Source organism: Monodon monoceros, unplaced genomic scaffold (genome assembly GCF_005190385.1).
Source record: "Monodon monoceros isolate NGI ecotype Baffin Bay Population unplaced genomic scaffold, NGI_Narwhal_1 Super_Scaffold_5, whole genome shotgun sequence".
In the NCBI taxonomy this organism is placed as follows: domain Eukaryota; kingdom Metazoa; phylum Chordata; class Mammalia; order Artiodactyla; family Monodontidae; genus Monodon; species Monodon monoceros.
The window spans coordinates 111,784,510-111,803,570 of record NW_021703782.1 but is presented as its reverse complement, the minus strand read 5'-3'; the positions used below and the strand labels follow the sequence as shown (position 1 = coordinate 111,803,570).

At 54.4% G+C, this 19,061-nt stretch overlaps 1 protein-coding gene across 1 annotated transcript in view; it reads left to right on the top strand.

Annotated features, from left to right (window-relative positions):
- The window catches only part of NACC2 (NACC family member 2), a 70,538-nt gene that overhangs the window by 37,003 nt on the left and 14,474 nt on the right, over positions 1 to 19,061 (top strand). Inside the window, exon 2 of the mRNA XM_029203842.1 lies at positions 3,523 to 4,471. Coding sequence (XP_029059675.1) covers positions 3,586 to 4,471 — 886 coding nt within the window. The 5' untranslated portion in view covers positions 3,523 to 3,585. The remainder of the gene's footprint in view (positions 1 to 3,522; positions 4,472 to 19,061) is intronic.

Sequence of the window (19,061 nt, the reverse complement as noted above, 5' to 3'; positions counted from 1 at the left end):
TTTCTCCACACTGGCTCCATGTGTGCCCAGTCTGCCCCCCTTTGTGGCTGGGCAGGCACATGGGGCTGTGCCCGCACACACACACCCCGCCCCCCGAGGCCCCAGTCCCTCATCTTGGAGCTAGTGGGCTTCTCCTGGGCCCCAGGAAAGGGGGACCACCAGGATGACACAGCGCAGTCTGGGGGGCCTGGCAAGGCTACCCAGTGGGGGTGAGGGGAGGTGTGCAGACCCGGGCGTCCACATGGACCCGAGAGTGTGGTGCGTAAGGGCCCTCGGTCCGTCACCTGGTGGCCGAGGCCAAGCCAGGATGTGAAACCTGGCTGGTGCTGAGATGATGGCCGCCCCACATGGGCCTCAAGCCGGAGGAAGCCCGGCCAAGCCCCGCTCGCTCTCCCCACACAGCCCCCGGGTCCCCAGAGCACCGAGCGGGGACCATTTCTGTTAACACTCCACGTGCGGGCCTGTGTTGCCGTCACCCCTCGAGTTGTCAGCAGCCCCATGCAGGAGGCACCAAGCCGCCTCTGCTGGCCGCTGCTCGCTGGGCGGCTTCCCTACACCTGGACTTCTTCCCTCTCTCCATTCAGCAGCATTTTATCTGGTCTCGGAAGCTGAGCCCACGGTGTGTGAATGGGGAGGCGCCAGATGGCTCTTTCTTTCTCTCCGGATGCCTCGGAAGGGACGGTGGGAGGGGTGCTGCCTGTAGCCCCCCCCCCCCCCCCCCGCCCCAGCATCACCTGATGGTGACGATGCTGGGCGCTGCAGGAGACAGACCTTCCTTGGCCATCTCCACTCAACCCTGCCCCTTCTTGCAGGCTGCCACAGTTGGTGGCAAGCAGGGAAACTGAGGCTGGGCAGGCCAGTGGTTTGCCCCAGGGCCCACGCTGTCCAGCAGGTGGGGGCTTGAGCCTAGAACGAGGTCCCACATCCTCTGCAGCCAAACAGGCAGTAAGCACAGCACGGCCGCCCCTGCCCTGGAAGGGTTCAGTAGACGGCGGACACTGTGGACCCCGCACCAATTGCTCGGCCACACGGGTAACCTGGGGGCAGTGCCTTGGCTGCCACCTCCCCGGGGCAGGTCCATCAGGAACTAGGGCGGGTCCTTCGGGGGCTCCTGGTTGCTGGCCACCATGGGCCTGGCCCCCGTTTGTAATCACAAAGTTGTACTTCTTTAAGAGAGCTGCCCCGGCTGGGGAGTGGGGGTACAGGGTGATTACCTGGGGTTTTGGGGCCGGACTAGCTGGGCCTGCTGCTCTGGGACCCCAAGAAGGGGGGAAGGCGGGCACTGGGGCCTGCAGGGCGCCGGGGGAAGGGGGGCTGGGTCTCTTCCTCCCTGGCCCCTTGCCCTCACCTCTTTCTGCCTCATTTTCTCATCTCCCTTCTTTTCCTCCCCTGCTCACACAGCTCCTGCCCTGTCTGCCCCGACCCTCTGGCCTCCCTGCCCCCCTCGCCGGCCCCCCCCACCCGGCCCCCTCCCTGCCTGCACTGCAGGAGTTAGGCCACTCTGCCAGCCCTGCAGACTGTTTGGCATAGTTTAAATGCTTTGACGCTCGGGCTGTACTGGATGGCAGGGTGGTAGTTTACTGGGTAATTCATATGCAGAACCGCGCTATACATCTCCAGGCCGTCTCGGTTGCGCGGCACCGCGAGCGTCTCTCGGCACACAGTACAGTACTGCTGCCATCTTTGTTTGCATTTGCAGTGAGTCATCAAAAGTCTGTCTTGTACCAACACCCGGAGCCGTGCATTCCTCTGGCACCAACACTCCACTGTTTTTAAAGCCGGGGCTGGGAGCTGGCATTACTTCGGCTCCCAAATCAAAGGCGGCTATTCATTCCCGAGAGCTGCCTGAATGTCCGTCTGCATCCGGCCTCTTCATTTAGATGCTGTGCGCTGCCCCGGAGAGCCGGGCTGGGTGCAGCTGAGCTGCGGCCCGGCCCAGCCGAGACTCTCTGTCCCCCTCCTCCCCCCACCCTCCTCCTCCTCCCCCCTCCCCCCTCCTCCCCCCGCAGCTCCTCTCGCCCTCCCCACCCCAAGGGCTCCCGCTCCGTTTGCTGCATTCCCGGAGCAGCTGGCGGCTGCGGGCGGCCGGTGTGCGGGCGAGCCTGCCCCTGCCAGGCTGAGCGGGCAGTGCCGGGGCCACGGCGGCAGCGGCCAAAGGTAGGTCTCCCCTGCCGCCGGTGCCACCGGCCAGGCCGGCAACTTCTCCGCAGCGGGGGCGCTGCGGGCCCTCCCCCCACCCCGAGCGGCCGCCCACCTGCTCAACTCCTGTCGGCGGCCGGGCCGGCGCTCCGCCCTCCTCTCGCCGGCCGCCCGGCGCCTCTGTGGCCGCCCGCACTTTCCTCCCGCGGGACCGAGCGGCCCTTTGTACGGGCGCCGGCTGCGCGGAGTTGGGCCGGCGCCTTCTCCGGCCCGTCCGTCCCGGCCCCGCTTCTCTGAGTCGGACACCAGCTCCACAGCCCGGGAGCCCCATCCCCAGACCCTGCGGGCCGGCAGCATCCCCACCACGGCCAATCCCTTGCTCGGCCCTCCCCTGTCTCCCCACGACCCCTTTAGTCACCTGGGCTGGGAGCGAGCCAGCAGGGATCGGCCGGCATCGGGAGCTGGGGGGCCGGGAGGGCGCGCAGGTGGGGCTGCGACAGGGTCCCAACTCCTGGGCTGGCAGCCGGGTCCCCGAGGCAGCTCGGGCTGGGGGAGCCGGGCGCGGCTCGGAGCACCTCTGGCCCGAGGTCTCCTTTGCCTGGAGGGCGAGCAGAGGTGGCGGAGAGGCTGAGTTCTCCCAGCTTCAGCTCACTTCCCTGGGCAACCACTCCTGCCCGCCTCTCCCGAGGGCCGAAGGGGCGGCTTCTCAGCCGGCGGGGCAGAATGCCCCCCCTGGCGGGCCCTCTGCACGGCTGCTCTAGGGAAAAGGGGAAAAGCAAACCGAAAGCAAAGCCTCCGAGAAACCTCCCGCCGCGAGACCCCCGCCACACACAGCGCGGTGCCCTGCCTCTCGCTCCGGGTTCGGGTCCCTCCCAGGGGACAGGCGGCAAGGGGCTCCTTTGCTGCTAACTTTTTCCTGGGAGAAGAGTTATGCAGACGCGGGCCTGCCGCCCTCGCCCCTCCAGTGCTGTGGGTGGACCGCCCCGCCCCGTCCCATCCTCCCATCTGTCCGCAGCCTGCAGGCCTGTTCTCGTCTTCTGCCAGGACAGGGTGTCTCTCGGCCCCGAGGGCTTACACGCTCTGCTGGGTGGACTCTGGGAGCATCCCGGGGTGGTGTGGGGGGCCCCCACACCCCCACCCCGGCTGGAAACCCAGCTGGGGCTTCTAGTATCCTGGGCGGCACTGACGGCCCTGCCAGGGTCCCACCATCGGCCGGGTCTGCGGCGAGACCTGGTCTGGCTCGTGGCGGCTGGAGGGTCTGGGGGTGCCCCGCAGGGGGGCCTGGGCACTGTGGTGGTGGTGCGGGGCCCGGCCCTGCCAGTGGGCCGCTGGACGTCCAGAGCCCGAGCCTGACCGCGGCGCCCCGCGCCCTCTCTCCCGCAGATGCGCCGCGCTCGGCTGCTCCCGCACTGAGAGTCTGAGGCCCACCCGCCGCCCCCGCCCGCCATGTCGCAGGTGCTGCACATCGAGATCCCCAACTTCGGGAACACCGTGCTCGGCTGCCTCAACGAGCAGCGTCTGCTGGGCCTCTACTGCGATGTGTCCATTGTGGTCAAGGGCCAGGCCTTCAAGGCCCATCGGGCCGTCCTGGCCGCCAGCAGCCTCTACTTCCGCGACCTGTTCAGCGGCAACAGCAAGAGCGCCTTCGAGCTGCCGGGTACCGTGCCGCCCGCCTGCTTCCAGCAGATCCTGTCCTTCTGCTACACGGGCAGGCTGACCATGGCGGCCAGCGAGCAGCTCGTGGTCATGTACACGGCCGGCTTCCTGCAGATCCAGCACATCGTGGAGCGCGGCACGGACCTCATGTTCAAGGTGAGCTCGCCCCACTGTGACTCGCAGACCGCTATGATCGAGGACGCCAGCTCCGAGCCCCAGAGCCCCTGCAACCAGCTGCAGCCGGTCACCGCCGCGCCCCCCTACGTCGTGTCCCCCTCCGTGCCCATCCCGCTGCTGACCCGCGTCAAGCACGAAGCCGTGGAGCTGCCGCTGGCCGCGGGCCCAGGCCTGGCCCCCAAGCGCCCGCTGGAGACGGGGGCCCGGGACGGCGCGGCAGCGGTGACGGGCCCCGCGGTGGCAGCAGGCACGGCCCCCCTCAAGCTGCCCCGGGTCTCCTACTACGGGGTGCCCAGCCTGGCCACCCTCATCCCCAGCATCCAGCAGGCGCAGTACTCCCAGGGGGAGCGGACCAGCCCGGGGGCCAGCAGCCTGCCCACCACCGACAGCCCCACCTCCTACCACAACGACGAGGATGACGAGGATGACGAGGCCTACGACACCATGGTGGAGGAGCAGTACGGCCACATGTACGTCAAGGCCGCGGGCAGCTACGCAGGTAATCCCCACCCGCCACCTCGGCCGCCTGCCTGCCGGCACGGGTGGACCTCCCGGCACCTCCTGTGGGGGCACCGAGGCCAACCTGGCCTTACCCCGGGCCACTCACGGCCTGGCAGGGAGACGGACACGTCCGGGGGCACTGTGCTGCAGGTGTACAGGGACAGTCCCCAGCCCAGACTGGACGAGCTGGCAGGAGCTGACACCCGAGGCAGGAGCAGGACCCAGGTCCGTCTTGCAGGGCCTTAGCTAGGGACTCTAAACTCATCCCGGGTGAGATGAGAGGCCACGGGAAAGTTCAGCCACAGCGTAGCGTGTGGGACGGAGCCCCGGCTTCCACCGGACTGGTGAAGAGACTGAGGGCCTCAGTGGACCAGGGACCTGCCTGAGGGCTCACAGGGCAGTGTGTGACCCAGACTCGTCACTCACCTGCTTGAGGCCTCAGTGTCCCTGTCGCTGAGGTGCCTGCCCCAGCAGGCCCATCTTCACTGCCTTTGACCTCAGCCCTTTCCCCACCCATGTGCTTTCGCCTTCCCTCTGACTCAGGGAGGCCAGAGAGTCCTTTGGGCCCCTCCCAGTCGCGGCCGTCTCCCTGGGGCTAGCACCAAGTGGCCGGCCAGAGAGTGCCTCTTGAACTGAACGTGCTGCCCCCCAACTTACTCTGGGGGGAACTCCCGCATTTGGGATCTATAAGCCCAACACGCACTGATTTGCGATGCCTGGTGTTGCCTGTAAACTGCATCACAGTCGCCAGAGATGGTTCAGGATTTGCTGCGTGAAGGGTCCCGTAGTTGAGGCCCCAGGTCAGGTGTCCTCTTGCCTTCTGTGTTCCCCGAAAACTGGCTGTGTGCCTGGGCCCGCTGCCTGTCCTGATTTGCATGCGGGGCCCGTGTCCGGTGACTGGCCCGGATGCATGCTGCCAGTGGGAAGTGGCATCCCAGAGCTGGGGCCCCAAAGTGCAGTTTGGGGACTCTTTCCACCCCTGAGACCCACCACGTCCTTGGGCCCTGATGGGGCCGACGCTGCCCCTCCTCTCCTTCCCCCTTCCACTCCTCCGCCTCCAGGCGGGCACTGGTCTGTCAGTCCTGGGGGGCAGGAGCAGAGGGAGCCTGGTGCACTGGCCAGCTCGGGCCATTGGGACAGCCGATCCCCATGTGGCACTGGGCGGCTGGGTTTCGGTCTCTGGTCTGGCCAACGTGGGCCCTTCTCAGGGTCCCTCTCAGAGCTGCGGGGGAGGCACTGCCCTGGGCAGCTCCCCCCAGGGGCCCTGGGCCTTGGTTTTCCCAGGGCTCATGACTTTATTTGAATGTGTTTTGTCATATTTGTATGAATTGCACAGGGTACTAGCACACAGACCACCTCCGTCTGGACTGGGTTTTTTCCTCTTAGTGGTAGCGGGGAGGGCTTGGTGTTCCTGACACCAAGAAACCCGCAAGCTCTGGTGTGGTTTAGGCCTGGCCGGGACCCCGGGAACCACCCGTGTGCAGTTTCCTCTCCCTGACGGCCCCCAGGGGGTAGAAAGATCCGTTAGCACCCAGACTGGGCCAGAGGGAGCTGGGGTGGCTCCCAAGCCCCTCCCCCAGGAAAAGAGGCTACACGGGCTCAGGGCAAACCCTGCAGGACCGCCCCCCCCCCCCAATGCCAGCAGCTGGACAGGGCTCAGTGGAGGGGTCAGGACAGAATCGGCTGAGGGCCCACGGGCGGGGCTGCCCAACGGTGGTCCCTGGTGGTGCAGTGCCGAACCAGGAGAGGACCCTAGTTCACGTGTCAGCCCAGGGTCCTCCCTGTATGGCCCCCTTCCCGCCAGTGTGGCCTCGAGCCTTGGTGTGTACGAGACAGTGAGAGACACCACAGGTGTTGGGATTGCTAGGTGTGGGTGCAGGGCGGTAGCCCGTCTGAGGGCACCTGCCCCTCTGGCTGCAGGAGCCTGGACCCCCTCCTCACCTGGACGGTTGTGGCCCACCTGCACCCTTGGATTTTCCAAGGAGCCAAGGGAGGTGGCCGTGGACAGCCCGGGGTGCGGCTTGGGAGACCGAGCTGCCCCACTGCCTTGTCTGTGACTGGACTTTCTCACCAGCCCCTCCCGCACTGAGATCAGCTGCTGGGTCCTACTGGGGCCGGGCACGGGTCAGCCAAGGCCTGTGAGCCCCTCATCCCACGTCCCTGGGAGCGTTGGAGGTGGGACGGGGTGGAGGGAAGCTGCGACACTGGGGGTGGTGGCCTGGGAGCCTGTCTCCAACAGGACTTGGGAGGCTCCGGTCTGGGTTTTCTCCTCCCTGAGCCCGTAAGTGGGGCAGGGAGGGGGTGTGTGATTTCTTGGTTAAAATCTAGGTTATCGGCAGTGACGTCGCTGGCATCACTGGGCACCTGGCGCGCTGGGAAGAGGGTTGGGGGGAGGGTCCGTGGGGGCCGGGCAGGCAGAGAGGGGCCCATCCCCAAAGGCTGGCTGCCCCTTGGGCGCTGGTTTCCCGTACCCCGGGCTCCCTCTGTGCTGGCCTGGCCTGGCCAGGGGGCATCCTCACACCCCGCGTGGGCAGCCGAATAGCCAGGTGCCCCGTGCCGGGGCCTGGACAGGGGTTGGGCAGGGCTCTCGAGCTGGTGGAATCCGGAAGGTTCTAAGGTGAACTGGCGCATAAGGGTTCTCAGGAGTCCCTTCTCCTTTCGGTTTCCCCACCTGCCAAGGGAGGGGGTGGCCTGAGTGACCCTCAGGGGTCTTCTCTCCAGCACGCCGTGTGCAGGAAAGCGAAGGGCGCATAGCCCTGCACTGGAGACCCCGTCCCCACCCTCATCCCCGTGAAGAGCTGTTAGCAGCTCCCGCGTGATGGGCCTCTTGTTGGGAAATCGAGGAATTGAATGTTACAGATGAGTGGATGGACTCTGGATCCCTCCCCCCAGCAGCCCCCACGTGGTTTCCCGTTTCCGTGCTGTGTGTTTCTCCATTCTGTCCAAGTCCTGTGTCATCGTCGTTTGTGGAGATGCCGTGGTTGATTTATCCACTTCCCTGTTGGGAGGATATTGGGTGGTTCCTAATTGGTTAGGTTAGGAGAGGTGCCACTGGGAAGGCCCTAACCATGATGGGGCCGATCAGACTCACCCCACATCGCAGTGGGCTCAGCCCCCCACCCCGGGGCTCAGGGCAGCTCGCGCTTCAGCTCCGCAGGGCCCAGAGCCGGTGGGCATCTCTCTGCACATCAGCCTCTAGTCGGGAGTGGGGCAGGAGCCGGGGGTGGCCCCGTCAAGGCAGCGCGGGTCTGGGGGGCTTGGTTCTGGTTCCGGGGGTGGGCAGGGCACAGAGGGCACCCCCCCCCCCCGCCGTGAGGGGTCCGCTCCCGTGGTCTCTACCTGTTCACCCTCTTTGGGCACACCTGCACCCACAGGCTGTGAGCAGTGGTGGCCCGGATGGGCGTAGTCCCTGCTCTTGCCTGCTGTGGACACAGAGAGACACCAGACTGGACCCTGACGTGGTGTTTCATCGTGGCGGGAGGCCACCGTCAGGGCAGGCTGCCCCGGGAGTGAGGCTGAGGGGTGTGGGCACGAGACGACAGAGGGTATGGAGGGGAGGTTCCCATGCCAACCCAGGCCCCCTCCCCTGGTCTCTGCAGTTCCGCCCCCCTCACTGGGCAGGTGTTGAATCCCGCAGGCGGATGTGCTCCCTATGGGCTTCTGAGCCACGGGCCCGCCTAGGTGTTTACGCACCAGCCCCGAGCCTCCACCTTCACCCTTTCCCAGGAGGGGACCGCCGCGGGGTGCCCTGCTGGTGGCCAGTGAGCTGGTGGCCCTGTGTGGCCCTGCTCTCCCTTCCCCTCCGGGTCTGCCCACTGTCCCCACGCCTGGACGTGGGATGGACGCTGGTGGTGCGCGGGAGGGGGTCCTGGCACGCGGCAGCACGTCTGTTCCCGGGTTCCGCCGCTCTGAGCAGAGGCCGCAGGTGGCTCCTGCATGCCGGAGGATAGAGCCCTGCCCCGGGCCAGGCCTTCCCAGCATGGCCTGTGAGGTCAGCGCGGCTGCTGTCCCATCTTACGGGGGGCGGGCCAAGCCTGCAGCGTTCCCCCTCTGCACGGCAGGGCGTCCCTCCAGCAGAGCCTCTGGGAAGCCGGGTTGGCGGCTGCTCCCACCCACAGCTCAGAGCTCACGAGCTGTCGCTTGGGGGGTCCCACAGAGAGGGAGCAGTCAGGATGGGTTCTGCAAGCCCCACTCCCCGCCACCCACACTACCTCCTGCCCTGGGCCAGGAGCGTCCGCACTGTTAGAGCCCAGCACGACCCCTGGCCTGCCTACAGTGGTGCCCAGGTGGGGGCGGCCTGCCCAGGCTCGGGGGGTTCCCGCTCTTTTAAGGCAGCATCCTGGCAGCTCAGGCCAGGCGAAGGAGGTGCCAGCGCCAATGTGTCTGTCCCACTGTATACCCCGGAGGCTGCCCTGAGGGCTGGCCGGGCACCCCAGGCACCATCTGGGGCTCATCCCTGAGGGCCTCCAGGGGCGGCCCCCTGGCTCCCTGGCCTCAGCTTCCATGCAGTGTCACGTTTGACCCTCACACCCCCAAACACCCTGAGATTTCTTCTTAAACCAGTTTTATTGAGGGGTAACTTACATACCTCGGTGACACGGGTATGAAATTACCCATTTGAGATGTGGGTGTGGTGCCATTAGCACAGTCAGATGGAGAACGTGTCCGTCACCCTGGAGGCCCTTGCACCCCTTTGCTGGCATCCCCTCCCCCACCCCCAGCCGCGGGCAGCCTCGGATCTGCTTTCTGTCCTCTGGGTACTTTTGTCCGTCACGTAAACAGAGTCAGGCTGTCTGCACTCTGGTCCGGCTGTCTCGTCAGCAGAATGAGTTTGAGACTTGCCTGTGCTGGGTGGGCAGTCCCACCTTTTTCTCCCCGTCTTTTTTATTTATTAAAGTGTTTACACACGGTAAAACGTGCCAGTTTCAAGTGTACAGGTGATGAGTTTGGCCATTGTAATTAGTCAAGTACCACGGTTAAGATACACAACAATTTACTTCCCTCAGATGTTTCCCCGCGTCCTCCCCACCCCATCCCACCACCGCAGCCCCCGTTGCTCTCCATCACCATCATTTTTCCTTAAGTGGGATCACACAGAACGGAGTCTTCTATTTTTGACGTTTTTCATTTACTGTATCTTGAGATCGATTCATCCGTGTGGTTCTGAGTGTGGGTCCTTGGTCCTTGTGGTTGATGGTGCTCTCCCATGCCGTGGAGATGCCACCAGTGGCAGTCGTGTGTGGCCGTTATCATCGGGCTGCTGTGAACATCCACGTACACGTGGGACTGCTTTTTTGTTCATCTACTGAAATTATTATGTGGGTTTTCTCCTTAATTTTACTGATGTGGTGTATTGCATCAGTTAATTTTTTTTTGTTTTTGTTTTTGCGGTACGCGGGCCTCTCACTGTCGTGGCCTCTCCCGTTGCGGAGCACAGGCTCCGGACGCGCAGGCTCAGCGGCCATGGCTCACGGGCCCAGCCGCTCCGCGGCATGTGGGATCCTCGCGGACCGGGGCACGAACCCGTGTCCCCTGCATCGGCAGGCGGACTCTCAACCGCTGCGCCACCAGGGAAGCCCATCATCAGTTAATTTTTAAATGTTGAACCACCCTTGAACTCCTGGGATAAGTCCCACTTGGTCATTATGTTTTATTGTTTTATATATTGCTGGATTCAATTCGCTAATGTTTTCTTAAGGAATTTTGCATCTAGTTCATGAAGGTTAATTATCCGTAGTTTGCCTATATATAGTATCTGTGTCTGGTTTTGTAGGAGGATATGCTAACCTTATGTCTCTTCTCCTTAATTTTCTGAAAGAGTTTGTGTAAGTTTGATGTTCTTTCTTTCTTAAGCATTTGATAGAATTCATTCACCAGTGAAGCCACTTGGGCCTGCAGTTTTGTTGTTGTTTTTGTTCCTTATGGGAAAGTTTCCAATTATACATTCTGTTAGGTTAGATGTAGAACTGTTCAGATTTCTCTCACACCTTGCTCGAGCCATGGTAATTTGTGTCTTTCAAGGAATTTATCCATTTCTGATCTATGCAGGTATTAATATAGCCGTGCCAGCTCTCTCATGTTTACTATTTACCTGGTGTTGGCTGTTTTCATCCTTTTCCTGTTAACCTATCTGTGTCTTAAAACTCAATTCTTATAGGTAGCACGTGATTGAGCTCTGCTTTTTTATCCAGTCTGACCATCTTTTACTGGGAATCTTTCGACCATTTACGTTTAGTGTAATTTTCAAGGGGGTTAGGTTCAGGTCTGTCGTCTCACTATTAGTTTTTTATTATTCATGTTTTCTTTTTTTCCTCTTTTCCACCACTTTCTGATTGAATTTTTCCAGAGTTTCTCTTTAGCTCTGCTGTTGACCTAGTGGTTAGACATCCCCCCCACACCCCCGCCATGCTTCGGTCATCTGGAGCTGACTCATGAATATTTGACTTATCCCATCAACCTTCTCACGTATATCACCCCCTCCCGTGGAACTCAGACTTTCAAAACTGTGTGTTTTCATTTCCCCGCTCCGGTCCTTAGTGAAAGTGTTGTCATGTATTTTACTTCTTCGTAGGCTATAAGCCTTATGGTGATGTTATTGTTTTTACTTGAAACAGACAGTTGTCTATTTTCCACTTTTAGTCACTTTTAAGATTTAAATAGAGTAGAATTTACTCTTTGGGGCAAATTGTTCTCTGAGTTTAAACAAATGTATATAGTCACGTGATCACCTCCATAATCAAGATGCAGAGCAGTCACCTCCCACATTTTATCATCCCCCTGCGGCCCCTTTGTAGTCTTTTCTTCCTCTCTCCCAGCTCCTGCGACCACTGGTCTGTTTTCTGCCTCATCAGTGGAATCACACAGTGTGTGGCCTTTCGATTGAATGCATTTGAGGTTCATTCGTGTTGTGTGAGTTCGTGCTTCTTTTTTTTTTGGATTGCTGAATAGCATTCCTGTGATGGGTTTATCTAGTTGCCAGTCGAAGCACCTTTGGTTTATTTCTAGTTTTTAGTGGTGATGGGTTGAGCTGCTACAGACGTGGCATCTAGGTTTTTGCGCACACTTGAATTGTCAGTTCTCTTCGGTAAACTGGCCTAGGAATGGGTCCTATGGTAAGTGCACACTTAACTTTATAAGAAGTTGCCCAAACTCTTGTCTAAAATGGTTCTGTCACTTTATATCGCCACCAGCAAAGAGGAGAGTTCCTGTCATTCCATGATCTTGTCAGCACTTGGTTTTGTCTTTTTTTTAAAAGCCATTCTCATGGTCTATAGTGGTGTCGCACTGCAGTGTTAATTTTTATTTCTCTAATGTCTAATGATGTGGAACACCCTCTGTGTATTTACTTGCCATCTGTGTACCTGCTCTGGTCAAGTGCCTCTTCGAGTCTTTTGCCCTCTTTTTATTGGGTGGTTTGAATATGGAGTATTGTTGATATGGTGTATTCCTTATACATTCTAGGTGTGAAAGTCCTGTGTTGGATATGTGACTCGTAAACATTTTCTACTAGACTGCCGTTGGTCTTTTCTTTCTCTTACTAGTGTCTTTCATAGACATTTTAACATTTTGATGAAGTTTATTTTTTAAACTTTTAAATCTTATTTTTGGCTGCGTCGGGTCTTAATTGTGGCCCACGGGCTCTTCTTTGCAGCAAGCGGGCTTCTCCCTAGTTGCGGCGTGCGGGCTCAGTAGTTGTGGTCCGCGGGCTTTGTTGCCCCACGGCATGTGGGATCTTAGTTCCCTGACCAGAGATCAAACCCACGTCCCCTGCGTTGGAAGGCGGATTCTTAACCACTGGACCGCCAGGGACGTCCCCTGATGAAGTTTAAATGGTCAGTGATTTCTCTTACAGATGATGCTTTTGGTGGTGTATTTGATTCTTTACCTAACAAGATTCTAAGAATTTTTTCCCCTGTGTTTTCTTCTAGATGTCTTATGGCTTTGGGTTTTACATTTAGTCTGTGGCCCATTTTGAGTTAATTTTTGTATGAGGTGTGAGACATGGATCGAGGTTCTGATTTTTTTCCCACGTGGATGTCTAATTTTTTTTAAGAAATTTAAAATACGAAAAAAAGCCTATTATGTTTACCCACATATTACCTTGTCCAGTTCTTCATACTTCGTATAGATTAGAGTTTCTACCTGGTGTTATTTTTCTTCTGCTTGGAGAATTTCCTTCAACCTAGTGATGGACTAGTAGTGAATTCTGAAAAATCACAAAGAGGTCTTTATATCACCTTTTAAAAAATCTGCCTTATTGAAGTATAATTGATGTATAATAAAATTAGTTTTCACTGTACAGTTGTTACCTTCATTCTTGAAGGGTATTTTCGCTAGACCTAGAATCCTAGGCTGACTGTTACTTTCTGCTTTCAGTAGACGTTCTCTTGTCTTCTGAAATGCATTTTTTTCCTCGGGAAATCTTAGTCATTCTTCTCTGAGTTTCTCTGTACGAGTTGTGTCTTTTCTTTTTAGGCAGCTTTTATTTCTGCTTACATTTTGTTGAGCTTTTTGGACGTGCGCGTTTCTACCATTATTCCTTCAAATGTCTTGTGCCCCTCCCCCCACGACTCCAATTAAACATGTTTTTGTCCCTGAGGTCCCAGGTTCTGTTTATTTATTAGTTTTCAGCCTTTTTTTCTGTTTAGGCTTTAGATGGCGTCGTTTCCATTGCTGTTTCTTCATGGTTGCCGATCTTTTCTGCAGTCCCGTTTTGTTCTTATTTGTATGTTCCATTTCTGCCCTCATTGAGTTCCTGCTTTTCCATTTTTTTTAAAGTTCTGATGGTATTTTCTAGCTGGTGTTAAAGCCTTTGCCTGCTAATGCTGTCTGCTTTGTTATTTCTTGGTCTGTTTCTACCTACTGATTTTTCTCCTCTTTGGGACCACCTTTTTGTGGTTCTTCACGTATCTATTAATTTTGTAACAGGTGCTGGACATCGTGGATGTAGAGCACCAGCAGTCTTGTCCTGAGTCTCTCATAGTGGAGTTCAGTGGAATTTCCATAATGAGTAATGATTTTGAGTGTTTTTTCATACTCTTGGCAGCTTATCTCTCTTCCTTTGTGAAGTGCCCATTTAAATCTTCTTTCCCACACTTTTGTAGAGTGAGTTGTCTGTCCTTTTCTCACAACTTTTCGTGAGCTTCTATGTACTCCGAATAGACCTCTTCTGTCAGACAAGTGTCGTAAATATCTTCTCCCACTCTGCAACTTGTCATCCTCTTAATAGAATTTTGATGTAGTAAGTTTATTAACTTCTTTCTCTTTATCAATAGCTATTCTTATATCTTGTTTAAAGGAATCTTCCTTTACCTCCAGATCAGTGTAATGTTCTGTGTACCTTAAAGTTGTCTTTTTGATTTGAAATCATTTTAAATTTACAGAAGTGTTTCAAGACAAGCACAAAGAACTCCTGTATACCTTTGCCTCAGACTCACTGGCTGGTAAGAATTTGCCACATTTTGCTTTGTCATTCTTTTTCTTCTTTTAAGTATAGGTTTGTTTTTTTTTTCCCTGAACCATTTGAAGGCAAGTTGCAGATGTTATGTTCTTCTACCCCAAAATACTGAGCATTGCTTACAAACGGGACATTCTCTTGCATAAACACAGGACAGTGTTCAAAACTCAGAAAATTTTTTTTGGCTGTGCTGGGTCTTTAGCTGCAGCACGTGGGATCTTCGTCGCGGTATGCGTGCAGGATCTAGCTCCCTGACCAGGGATCGCACCCGGGCCCCCTGCATTGGGAGCACGGAGCCTTACCCACTGGACCACCAGGGAGGTCCCCAGGAAATTCAGTTTCGACCCAGCAGTACTGTATAATCAACGACGCTTAAATTTCCATGCTTAAATTCCTCCAGTTGTCTCAATATTGTCCTTTGTGGTCATGTTGGGTTTCTCTGATCCAGTATTCAGTTCAGAATCACACGTTGCATTTCTGGTTTTTCTTTTATTCTGGAATAGATTCTCAGCCTTTATCCTTCATGAGACTTTCCTTTTGAAAGAACATGGGCTGGCTGTTTTGCAGAAGGTCCCTCTGTTTGGGTTTGCTGGGTTTTGTCTCACGGTTGGGTGCCTGGTGTGCGTTTCTGCTGGAATTCCACAGGAGCAATGCTGTGTCCTTCTCCAGCCACGACCCTGGTCTGGCTCAGTGTTGGTGATGGCCCCTTAGGTCGTTTGGTCAAGGTGATCTCTGCCAGGTAGAGTCACTGTGAGAAGAGAAGGTGTGTCATTAGCCTTTCACCCAACCCTTTTAGTGTTTGTTGATGACTCTTGCCTGGATTGATCCCTACTCTGATGGTTGCAGAGTGGTGATCGGAACTCCGTAACTCCTACATTTATTAGTCGGTGGTCTTTTGGAGGGAAGAGCTTCTCCAGACCCCCTACTTATTTATTTTATTCCTTCACTTATTGTTGTTGTTGTTTATTTGGTGTTAGTATAAAGTTGCTTTTTTTTTTTTTTTTTTAAGCATTTTCATATTGTCTTTTTCAGCAAAATATCCCAGGCTTATCTTATGCTTTCTGTTCCCCAGCCCTGGAGTCAGCTTTTTTCCCTCTGAGCGGGGAATGGTATTTAGGAACCAAGGTCTGGGTGCTACGTTTGCTTATTGCTACTAGGGTGCTGTTTTTATACCCTTTTAGTAGTCAGAGCTAGGAATTTATATATTTAAAAATCACGAGTTTGTACTGGTATCTCCAAATTTAACTCAATGTCCTAGGCTTCTCCCAGCCTCCTCTCTTCCTTACGTCTGTTTTCCCCTCTAACAGTCAAGATTCAGACTCCCCTGCTTTGTTATTAAGGCTTTTCTCTCTGTAGTAAGTATATCTGGAATTGATTTTTTTTTAATGTGGTGTGATGTGGGGCTCAAGATTTACTTTTTTTTTTTTTTTAAAGGGGATTTTAAAAATATTTATTTATTTTTGGCTGCATTGGGTCTTACGTTGCTGCCTGTGGGTTTCTTTAGTTGTGGCGAGCAGGGGCTACTCTTCGTTGCGGTGCGTGGGCTTCTCATTGTGGTGGCTTCTCTTGTTGTGGAGCATGGGCTCTAGGCGCGCGGGCTTCAGTAGTTGTGGCTCGTGGGCTTAGTTGCTTCGCGCATGTGAGATCTTCCTGGACCAGGGCTCGAACCCGTGTCCCCTGCATTGGCAGGTGGTGGATTCTTTTTTTTTTTTTTTTAATGAGACCTTTTACTTATTTGTTTGTTTGTTTATTTTTGGCTGCATTGGGTCTGCATTGCTGTGCGCGGGCTTTCTCTAGTTGCAGTGAATGTGGGCTGCTCTTCGTTGCGGTGCGAGGGCTTCTGGTTGCAGTGGCTTCTCTCAATGCGGAGCACAGGCTCTAGGCTCACGGGCTTCAGTAGTTGTGGCGCACGGACTTAGTCGCTCTGCGACATGTGGGATCTTCCCGGACCAGGGCTTGACCTGTGTCCCCTGCACTGGCAGGCGGATTCTCAACCACTGCGCCACCAGGGAAGCCCCAGCCTTTTCTTTAAATATTGAAATGGTCATGTAGTTTTCCTCTTCTGCTCTGTTAATGTTATAAATTGCTTTTTCGAATATTAAAAAACCTTGTGTTTCTGGAATAAGCTCAACCTCGTTGTGAAGTAGTATCCTTTTTACATACCTCTGGATTCAACTGCCTAACTTTTTTGCCCTTTTTGGGGGGGGCTCTCTGGAGCTGTGACCACCCCCAGTCAGTGTTCATCTCCTAGAAGGAGGCCTCAGGTGGGTTGCCAGGTGTCCAGCAGTTGCTAAATCGAGGGAGCCACTCCCATCTGGCCAGACCCTGAGCGTGGAGCCCCTGCTTCTGCCGGGGGTGCCCCCCTGCCCACCACAGAGCTCCAGCCTAAACATTGGGAAACCTGTTAAATGCATACCCCCCACCCACACAAGGCACACACAGTGTGGGTGCCAGTGTAGGTACCCCAGACCCACATCAGAGGAGCGGGAGTTTGGACCCAGCGCCTGGACCACCGGCTGCGTGGGACAAGCCTGTGCTTTTCATATTGCCTCATATTTTCTCTAGGATTTTTGCCACTATGTGGACGAGAGAGGGTGCCCTCTAATTTTCCTTTAAGGTAATCTCTCCCTTTTTCGCTAGCAAGGTTATCTGGCCTCATAAAATGATTCGAGAATTATCACCCTTCCCCCCTTTTAAAAATGACCTGGAAGAGTTTGTATAACCTTAATCCATTTCTTAAATATTTGAAGTAATGCCCAGATGAAGCCACTTAGGCCTGGAGTGTTTTGCAGGACGGTGTTTATTAGATTCATGTCTTTATTAGGTCCAAGTTCAAATTTCTTTTTCTTCTTGTGTCAGTGTTGGTAAGTTGTGTTTCTCTTCAAGCTTATAGGTTTCATCTAATTTTTAGATTTATTGGCGTGAACCTACTACTTATATCTTCTTAAAATCTTCCTAATGTTTATCGAAGAAAGTGGCAGACTGTGACTTGGGGCAAATCTGCCCCATGGCCTGTTTTGGTACAGCCCACAAACTAACGATGCTGTTTATATTTTTAAAGTGGTGTGTAAAGGAGAAAAAGCAAAAACGAAGGGCATTCAACAGAACCCAGCCTAAAAGATTGACGACCCTCTGGGCCTTTACAGTAGAAGTTTGCCAGCCCCTGTTCTGTAGACTCTGCTGTGTCACGTTAATATAATATTAACAATCAATATTGTTAATTTGTGTCTTTTCGCCTCATTATCCTTCATTCAGTCTTGCTAGAGATTTTTCCAACATATTAGTCTTTTCAAAGAACCAACTTTTGGCTTTTTCTCTCTTATGTATATAGTTGACCTTGGAACTGCATGGGTCCACTTATACACAGACCTTTTGCAATAAATACAGTACCTGTAAATAAATATGCATTTCTTTTTCACATTTCCATTTTGATGTCTAGTGCTGGTAACACGTATAATGCCTACAGTGTTCCGTATCATATAAGACAATATTGATGCAGGTACTGAGAGACAGGTGTTTCATCTTGTAAACAGACGATGTAAACTTACGATATTCGGTGAATACAGCCTAGTACTATAAATGTATTTTCTCTTCCTTGTGATTTTAACAACATTTTCTTTTCTCTAGCTGGCTAAGAATACAGTACAAATACATATAACATACAAAATGTGTGTGAACTGACTGCACATGTAAGGCTTCTGGTCAACAGTAAGCTATTAGTAGTTAAGTTTAGGGGAGGAGACAGAAGTTACATGCAGCTTTTCGACTGCTCGGGGGGTCGGCACACCAACCCTCACATTGTCTAAGGGTCAACTGTGCTTACATATATATTTTTTTAATTTCAATTTATTTCTACTTCCTCTGAGTTAATCTGCTATTCTTTTTTTTTTTTTTTTTTTTTTTTTTTGCGGTACGCGGGCCTCTCACTGTTGTGGCCTCTCCCGTTGCGGAGCACAGGCTCCGGACACGCAGGCTCAGCGGCCATGGCTCACGGGCCCAGCCGCTCCGCGGCATGTGAGATCCTCGCGGACCGGGGCACGAACCCGCGTCCCCTGCATCGGCAGGCGGACTCTCAACCACTGCGCCACCAGGGAAGCCCTAATCTGCTATTCTTTTCCTAGTTTTCTGATCGGTTGATTTCTCAGCCTTTTAAAATATATGCACTTTAGGGCTGTCCGTTTCCTGGTCAGCACGGCTTAATTCTACCCAACCCATTTTGATATGTCGTATTTCCATTATCATTCAATCAAAAATATTTCCCAGTGCTTTCGTGATTTTTCTTTTCTTGACCCTTGGGTTATGTCCTGGTGTGTTGCTTAAATTTTCAAACATGTTTTGGATTTTCCGGTCATCTATTTGTTGTAATTTCTGAATTAAATTTCCTGTGGTCACAGAATATATTCAGACCACTTCATTGTTCTGACGTCTTTTGAGACTCTGTGCCCCAGCAAATGTCCCATATGCACTAGACAAAAACTATGTTGCACCAATAATTAAATCAAATCTTGCATACTCTTTCAGATTTGTTTTTATCTTCTTACGTTGGCTCAAGAGACGGGGTGTTCAGATCTCCAGGGAGGCTTATAGGTTTGCCATTTCTCCTTTTAGTTCTGCCTGTTATTATGAAGTTTTGATTTGGGTGCCTGTCAGTTGCAGGCTTGTTTCATCTTCCTGGTGAACTGGTCCTCTTATCATCGTGAAATATCCTGTAGCACCAGGAAAGTTTCTTGCTTTGAAGTCTGCGTGGTCTTACATCAGCAGAGCTGCCCTGGCACCCTTCTCTCTGATGTTCATCTGATGCGAAGCTTACAGGATCTTAGTTCCCCAACCAGGGATTGAACCTGTGCCCTCAGCACTGAAAGCGCTGACTCCTAACCATTGGACCACCAGGGAATTCCCTACCCTCGCCCTCTTATCTGGGATCACTTCCTTCATGTGGCTTCATGTCTTTAATCAGTTTGGAGTTCTGGGTCATTACAGCTTCCCACACACACCCGCCCTCCTTCCTGGGCTCCCGTGACACACATGGTGTGCATTCACCACGTCCTGGGAATTCCAGGTGACTTTTATTCTGTTTTATGACTTTTCTATTTCTTTTTTCTTCTGCTGCTTTAACCTGGAAGTTATGGAT